Genomic DNA, 9,097 nt, shown 5'->3' with positions numbered 1-9,097 from the left:
ACATACTGAGGTGTATTTCAAAGGAACACATTCCAGCTTTATGTGTAAAAAGAGTGCATAGCGGCTTTGTTGGCTGGGACCTGTGAGGCACACGCAGTTCAGGGCTGCCTTTGGCAGCACTTACAAAAAATCACCCCTTACACCATGTGCATAAATTGCTCTGCTTGCCTGCCCCAGGTGCTCTGTGCCTAGACCTCTTCCATTCCTTCCACCTCGCATGGCACCAAGTTTAGCTCCATCCACTATAACCCTGCATGCCAGCATATTTTTATTTATTTTTTTATAGTAACGTGTTAACTAACTTATCCCAACTTATCCCCCAAAATGTTAGGTTATTCTCTCTAGTGCACTGTGGTATATCAAATGCTGGTAACAACAAGGGCATGAAAACATAGAATATCTTCCAATTATGTCTCAAAGATTATTTTTAACACACAACAGTTTTTAGAAAAAGTGTCAGCTTCCATTGGTTATTATAACAGATGTCCCCTTGTGTCCTTGTGCTGGATCTTGCTGCATCCTTAAGTGAGAAGTTACATCAAAATGTGATCCGTTGCAGCCCAGCGAATAGTTTCTAATGGTATCAGTGTCATATAAATGCTCCAGCGCATATCCAGTTAATGTATAAGCATGCTTATCAAAGTACTGCCTGTGGGAGCTGTAATAATTTGGAGAAGCTGCTGGGTGGTCCCCTGGGGTTTGATGAGGGGACATGTCTGAATGCATGTAGTCTTTAGCTAGTACCAAACTAGATTTTGATATTCGGTCAGAATTGGGGCTGTTTATCCTAGACAGCGTTGTGGGGCTGTTGTCATAGTCATTCTCATGTGGACTCATAATCTTTCCATCTCGTTGCTGGATGTGTTCACAGGGAGGAGTGTTGGCCACTGTAGGGACACGGCAGATGTCCCCTGCCAACTGCTGCTGAGGGTAGTTTGCAAAACAAATGGCATGCTTCTTCCCTGTGCCATTAATGGAGACCAGTGGATCAGGGGTTGTTTTCCGTAGCTGTAGTCTGTTTTCTTCCTCTTTAATCATTTGTTGGGTAGCTCTTATTAGAGTTTCAATTTTGCTGGGTTCATGTGGGCTACTCTGATACTGCTCAGTACGGTATCGATCTCCTGACTCACTGGCAGAGCCAGGATCAGGAGAACTAACCACACTGTCCTCATCCCAGTGTCCTCTCCCTAGGAAAGAGAGAAAGGGGACAAGCATTGAGGTTAAAGGTGGCACACAGTCTTAAAGAATAAGTACTCTAAAACTTATTTTTACAGACAGAAAAGCAAGACAGAGGCAAGTGACTGGCAACAAAGTCACCAAAAATGACCATGGAGCCTACAACCCTTGCTTTTAGGAGTCAGTCTCCAGTGTCATTCTGCACATGAAATGAGTAATAAACAGACTTTATAGCACACAACAAAGAGGTTTAAGCACCTAAGCACATATATCTGATGCCATTTGAGACACACTATGGCAAGCGACGGGTCTGCACAGGCCCAGCATATACAGAAGCTTAGTGACCAGGCAGGATACCAAGACGAATTGCATTAGATGCTCATATTTCTGCTCTGGCTCCCATTTGAAATGTCTCACTACCTGTTTGCATCAACAAAGTCTGAGTGACTTGAGAAGACAGTTAAAACAAACATTTCAAAGAATTACAAGTGTGCATCATTCCAGTGTATCTTCTTAGTTCTTTCCAAGAGGTAAAACACAGTGAGGAAAATCACTGTGGAATAGTTTGTGGCCCCAAAGTGCCATTATGCAGGCATAGTGTCATGTGACCAAACGGAAGTCATGAAGTAGCTACAATTCATTAGATACAAAAGAACTCATAAGAACCTCACATTTAGAGAGTTTAGACAGGCTACTGGAAAAAAAAATCTAATTTCCCTATGTATTTTCTTTATAAATCTTTTAGAATGGGAAAATGTAACCGGAAAATGTAACCAACCAAAGGATATTTGAGAAGAACAGAAAAGGAGAAAAAAATAAGCAGCCCAAGAAAGTTACTCTGGCAGCAAAGTTCACATATTGTTGTCAAAAATTGCTTAATTTGTGAAAGGCCAAGGTCTGAAATTAGTACATTTGTACATTTTCAAGGCAAGCCGAGGTGTTCCTCTCCTCAATAGAGAGCGACATGTCAAGTTTTGATCTCAAAGCTAAATGCAGACTGAAGGCCCAATGAAACAAGATACTTTTAATACAGTACAGCATTTAACTGCAGTGCCTGGAAAAATAGTCAAACCAAAGAACAAACTAAAATCAAATTATATTATCAGTTTAGAATGATTACTCTGTAAAAGTATGGAATAATTATTTAACACTACTATATTTGTTTCTTAATATAATATTTCTGTATTACTGTCTTGGTATATTTAGCAAGAATTATCACACATATAACATAATGTAACCTGCAAAGTCATCATACTCTTCTTAGTTCTTTTTTTTTGTGGAGAAAAAGCTAGTGAAACACAAGTATGACAGATGTAAAAAACAGACAGAATGAAGGACAGTGTGCTTTAACAAGAAAAGTGGAGAATAGCACTGCTCAACAAAATTAAGGACTTCTGTTTCTCTAACTTGCTCTTACTTTTCCTCTAACTTAGGCATTTTTCTATTCTCAACACAATTTTCATTAGACTGTAACTGTTCTTCCTGGCTTTTAACAGACTCATTCTACAGGTCAATGGAAGGACGCCAGTTTAAATAGTCCTCAACCATGCACTCTTCTGAATTCTATAGATACCACTTATGTTTGACAAACACATTTAAATGAAAAATATTTGGGTTATTTTATGCAGCATCTATCCTTAAGACCTGTTTTGCAGGTCAGTTTCTTTCTCTCAGCTCTAAGCCTTTAAACCCAAGTACCTTTGAGTTTACCCATGCCCAATCCCAATCAGCCTTTCCATCTGAATTTTCAAACAACATCAGTCTCCAAAGATGTGTTATGCGACCTGCTGGATACCAAGCAAGACTGGAGGCTTCCTGCTGAAAATGCCGTGGCTCAAGCTGACTAAAAATTATAGCAGGAGATAAATGTCAGAAACCAAAAAATAAGAGTTTATTTGAATTCTCAGTTTTAAATAATAATTAAAAAAATATAGTAATTCTTACATATTTTACCAATGCAGACAAAAAAGTCCTTTTTTCCCCCCAAACATGCAACCATTTAAACTAATCCAAATTTGTTGAAATATATCTCACCAGGTCATTTCAACCAGGTATCACACGAGACTAGGCGGTCCTTAGTAAATTGTAATAGCTAATCCTAAAGTTCTTTATATCTCATTTGCTTAAGCACCCAGTCATATGAATATGTACGTGAACTTTATCTAAACATCTTGAATCTGAAGAAATAAGTTTAATACTTGTCCTTTTAGTCTGGCCGAGACTATTCAAAGAACAAGTTTCTTAATGTTTTTATGCACATTCTTTTACAGTATAAGATATGACCAGCAAATAGTTCTAATGTTAGAAAAATAATATAGGAAAATAATGTCTTAAAAACCTTTAAAGATTTTTTATTATTATTTTTAATATCTTCATGACTTTAATTCTAACTGAAATTTTGTTACATATATTTATCCAGGCCAGTCTGACTTTAGGTCAAAGAAACAATACACTTTGTTAAGCATGGCATTTTGTTCACATTTTCAGCACCTTCCTTAAGACAAGGTCTTAAAGTCTTAAGATTAAGATCATCTTAAGGTGATCTTAATCAAGTATTCCTACTTTAATTTCACAGATTAAAAATATAGAAGAAATTACTGCATGTATACCAGACTGTTAAACTCAGCTTGAACTGTCGGTACTCCTCACTTCCACACGCTCGATCTCTGAGACAGGGCCAAGCAGCAGTGGTCTCTCTCCTTATATCACACCGAATCATAGAATCATTATGGTCGGAAAAGACCTTCGAGATCATCAGGTCTAACCATAAACCCATCACCACCATGCCTGCTAAACCATGTCTCTAAGTGCCTCATCCACACATTTCTTGAGCACTGCCAGGGACGGTGGCTCCCCACACACTTAAGCAGCAGCGGCTCTATGCCGTGACTTGGAAACTCCTGCTGTATCTGTGGCACGGCCGCTTCTGCAAACCCGTGCAATCTCTTACCGTGAATCCTGTGCACGGAGGTTATGTGGGGCATGCTGTTTTCGTAGGCTTCCCTGCTCTCAGGGGACGACTTTGTGAGGGGCAATGCTGAGCGAGAGCCCCACCAGCTCTCCCTGCCGGGCTGCGGCGTGCCGAGGAAGTACCTGCCGGCTTCGCAGCGGCCCCCTTCGCAGGCCTGTGTGTGGAAATGCCTGTCTTCGGCCAGGCGAGGGTGGTCGAGGGCGAAGCCGTAGCAGAGCGCGCCGCGGTCCGAGTACTGCCGATAGGCGCAGGAGACGTCGTGGTGCTGCGAGCTCGGCCTGTCCGCAGGCTCCAGGAGCTGCGGGGAAGCCGTGTCGGTCAGGGGACTCCCGCCCCACTGGCTCTCGTGGTCAGATTCGGATCGCTCCGTGTGAAAGCTGGAATACTGCAAAGCAAAAGGAGGAGTGGGGGGAATTACTAAGCCGAGGTAAGGGCAGCAGCTGAAAAGACGTGGAGGGCGCGCGTGTGAGGGGGTGTCTTTTTGTGAGTGTGCTCACACGTCTTCATCTTCTCACTGAGCTCCTCATCCACCCATGTCTAACACTCTGTAATGAGCTGGCGCGTGACAGGGCAGATCTCATGAAAGTCTAAAACACCCGTGTCAACCCTTAACAGCCATCTCCTTTATGATGTGCAACCCTAGGCGCTCCAACATCACTGTTGTAATTCAATATTATTTAAATATTTCCAGGTTTTTCCTTACTGCTTTGAAAGCTAGTGCTTATGTTCAGCAGCGGTGCCCCCCTGCTTCTCTGCAAAGTGCTTTTTAAAGGGATCAAAATAACACTTCCCATACCTTCTCTCATGTCAAGTTGAAACTGAACGTGTTTGCAAGTTCTTGCAGTTTCTAGATGTTCATATTAAGTGTTTCATACCTTTGGATAGTTTCTGGGGGAAAAAATGCTTATTAAATCTCCTAGGATTTAGCTATCTCATTTTTAAATCTTTTTATTTATTGGTGCTGTCAAAATTCATGGAGCATTTTTAAATCAATTTCACTCACAATTATGGGTTGGGATGAGACCAAAAGCTGTGCATGCTCACCTCTTCAGGACTGCACATTTGTGTCACAAATCAGTGTGTTACAACATATGTATTTGGAATTCTCCCCTTCTATCACTCACCTTCCAGATGCCCACTCTGCCTTTTCTTTTAATAGGTATTAGGCCTCTCTCCTGCAAACATAAGCTTACCTTCCTTTTCATTAGATTGAGTTGCTATGAAACTCCTCATTATCAGCCAGGATCAAGGTTTTATGCACTTCCCAATTGAAAGTACTGACCATATGTCTGACTTACAGAAACTTAAACCATCTGTGCAACATCAGTAGTGGAACTACTTATATTTTGGCATTTAATTGGCTATTTTTTTCAGTATTCTAGTTCATATTTGTGAATACCGTTTGTTGACAAGATAGGTTATTTAAAGAAAAACAAGAAAGGACAGTGGCTGTGCAGATCTAAAATTATATTTTGTTTTATGTTCTCGAAAGAATATCCTGTAGGCAAAAGGCCTACAAGGTGTGCAAGCCTGTAGACTAGTACTGCAAGCTAGTACCAATTCACCCCAAGGTTTTAAAAATAAAAGGCTAAATCTGATTTTACATGGGTGTAAGATAGTCACAGAGCCACAGAAAAGTTCTTTCAAATGTCATCAGTTCAATGTAAATTAACTAGGAACTTTTTTTCAATCATCATAGTGCTACATGACCAACTAGAGCAAAAAACTTCTCTATCATACTTTCAGAACTAACATCTTCAAAATGCCTAATCATAGAATATCATTATAAATTATTCTGAATTTATTGTAAACATTCTAAAAAAATAGACAAAATTAGTTTTAATTAAAAAAAGATTCAAAAACTCCTAATTATTCAGTTAGATTAAAAATGAAAATTCATATAAGAAAAAAGCACATTTGCATCTCTTCTTGCTTTATAAATAATTTTAGCACTATTTTCATGTTTGATTCTTATAAACAAGATTTTTTTTTAATTTAAAAGTTTACTTAAAACAAAATATAAGATAACATAAATATCAGTATAAAAAAGTTTAAAGTTACCTTTCTGTATTGGAAACAAAATTGATAACATGCATTTACTTCATGAAGCAGAGAAACAAAATTAATTTTCAACAATGTTGTTCTGAAATTTCAATTTTTTGATCATTTATCATGATAATAAGTGTCAAGATACTTTCAAAATGAAAGTTTGGAATTCCATGAAATGGAGATAATCTTCCAGCAGCTCTCTGGTCCTAAAGATACTACATTTGAAAGGAATATCTTCATATAAATGAAAAACTGCTCATTCCTTTTTATATCTTAGACCTAACTACAAAGCATTAAATTGTATAGGGCCTTCAAATATTTTTCTTAAAAGAGCGGAAGACTATTTCAAAGGCTACATGTTCAATGTATCAGAAAGCACCATGTATTGACATGCAACCATGCAGTCAAGACCAACAATACCTCATGCATATTGTTTGTACTTGATGTAAATTATGATCCTTTGAGTTCTGACCTGTGGAAGCTGCCAGACCATGGGCAGAATTAAATCAACATAGTGAGTTGCTTGTGGCCCACCTTGTCTACTGAGGTTTGATATAAGTACTTATTCTTGGAGGAGAGCACAAGCAGGCATAGCCCAAAAATATATTTAACTCCTTTAAAGCTAATCACATCTCAATTTGGCATCATCAGGCTGTATCTACTGCTTCTGTCCTACTACTGCGTCTTCTCGCAACCCGACATTGACAGGTGGAGGGTACAAGTATGGGCATGCATGACATGCTAAAGTGGGGGGGAAATGAAAGGATGATCAAAGATAGTCCTCTGCTAAAACGGGAGCGGAAACCCTATCTCTCAAGTCAGAATTAGGCTCCCATATGTCAAGCGATGAAAGACCACAGGAACAGGATTAGATTAAATGAAAATTCTAGCCAATTAGTATTAGTGAACGTACTGGGGGGGTTGTTGTTAGCTGACCAGCTCTGCCTCACCAGGAATATTTTCCTTTCTGCTAATCTTTTTAGCTCTGACTTCTCGTAAAATTTATATATTTTTTTATTTGGCAAAATCTAGTATAACCAGCAGACAGGAGTCAAAATAAGATGAAGAACTTTTAGAAAGATAATGCCTGACATAACTTTGAGTGATTTTGAATCATCTTCCAACATAAACAGCCACAGCAAAGAAATTAAATGATTCTCCAGCTTTTTCCTGATAACTGAATTTGCATCTCCAGATACCAATGATGTCTTCCAAAGCGCTAATTCAATCTAACAACCTATTGAGAACACATCAACAGAATTAGCACTGACACAGAAAGGGGTTATTGACCATCATTGATGCTCCTTTTGCTCCAAGAAAAGCTTCAGAAAGGATGATGAGAGCGAGGAAACAGGAAAATATCAATTACCTGGCTAAGAAAAGCTTGCTTTAAGAGAGGCCATAAAAATATATTAGATCAGTAAACAATTGCAGTATTTCTTCAGTGATTTTCTTTTACCTACCCTTTCACACCTACGGGTGTCTTGTCGGCCTGAGCATCATTTTGTCATACACAGCAACATCAGCCTGTTCCACACACAGTGCCAGATGTTCAAACAATAAATGTAGTAGTTCTATAATTTTCTGACAGCCTTCTCAGGTTTGTATCATTATAAACATTAAATATATAGTGAAACCCTCTCAGGGCAGAGTCCTCTCTTCCACGAAAAACTTTCACTACATCAGCATTAGCAGCTTTCCCCTTGATTTGTGTCTTAACCATGAGAAAAAAAAAAATCACAGATGCAGGCTCATTGTACTAAGACCATATGCATGCTTTTAAATCACTTTTATCTTACTTTTTACTAATGTAATCCTGAAATGTAAAATATGTTCTTTTTGCATTCACTATTATAGGCAGAACAGATGGTGAAAGGCTTAGATTAAAGTAATACAGTATGTCCATTAAAATAACCCCCACTGCTGGTGACTCTTCACTAGATCAGGAGTTATGTTTACTATAAAAAGAGGGTTTTGCTTTGCTCTTGAATGCATTGGAAGTTGCCAAAGCTTTAGGCTACAGTAAGAAATGATAAACAAAAGAAAGGGCCTGATTCTGGTGCCCTTACCCTGTTTTTTCAAGTAGTGGGTGATATGTCTGGATAGAGATAGATTACAGAATTAATCCAAAATATTTTTAAGGTAACTATCAGTTGGGTGGTAAATTAGCAATTATTAATATGCGCCTAGTAAAGAAGGCCATAGCTTCCAAAAATAAATGCATGCAATAAATACAAGCCAACCCCTCACTCAACCGATGTTGAATATATCCTTAATTGTTTATGTGAATGCGTATATATATATATCTTTATCCAAGAGCTATGAAGCCACGATGCAAGAAATCATTACTAATGAACTAACGAACCAAGAGAAATGAAGCAATAAAAAATTATCCAGATCTTACCATAAAACCTTTCCATTAGAGACAGACAACAGACAATTTTAAATAATTTCTTTGAACGATCATCATTAATGGGAGATTAAACTCCAAAGTAGTTGCTCAGATGATCACAATTAAAATGTTTTTCCAATCTTGTTGCTATTTCCTGTGTACAGAATAAATGAGGTCCAGGGCTAACTTTTAGGAACACAAAATAAATGAGGTCCAGGGCTAGATTTTGGGAGCCCCTCACAATAACTGTTATTATGGGGAAAGATTACAGACATCTTTTAATCAGCTCACAATTTCTTTTTTTTTACGTATCCCTATCAAGTCTTCATCTCTCCCATTTTCTTTCACCTCTACTTTGAATCCTCCTCTTCTCTGGTATGACAGCACTAGAAGATCAACCTTCAATGTGTTTAGGCAAACCCTAGAGTTGTGTGATGGATTCTGAGTTGGTTTTCTCTCTGCTCACCCTTCCAGCTTGGCACAGGTTGTGAACTCACAAGCCAACTGTG

The 9,097-nt window shown here is 38.6% G+C and overlaps 1 protein-coding gene across 1 annotated transcript in view; it reads right to left on the bottom strand.

Moving 5' to 3' along the window:
• Positions 1-377: 377 nt before the first annotated feature.
• Positions 378-9,097, bottom strand: part of SIM1 (SIM bHLH transcription factor 1) — a 40,037-nt gene continuing 31,317 nt past the window's right edge. The window contains exons 10-11 of the mRNA XM_088534665.1: positions 4,127-4,532; positions 378-1,187 (exon numbers count right to left, since the gene is read on the bottom strand). Coding sequence (XP_088390791.1) covers positions 457-1,187; positions 4,127-4,532 — 1,137 coding nt within the window. The 3' untranslated portion in view covers positions 378-456. The remainder of the gene's footprint in view (positions 1,188-4,126; positions 4,533-9,097) is intronic.

The sequence above is a fragment of the Tinamus guttatus genome, unplaced genomic scaffold, assembly GCF_059628265.1.
Source record: "Tinamus guttatus ecotype Peru unplaced genomic scaffold, ASM5962826v1 Tinamus_guttatus_pri_ptg000036l, whole genome shotgun sequence".
NCBI classification, from domain to species: domain Eukaryota; kingdom Metazoa; phylum Chordata; class Aves; order Tinamiformes; family Tinamidae; genus Tinamus; species Tinamus guttatus.
Note: the sequence above shows the minus strand (reverse complement) of the source record. Positions and strands in the feature narration are given on the sequence as shown.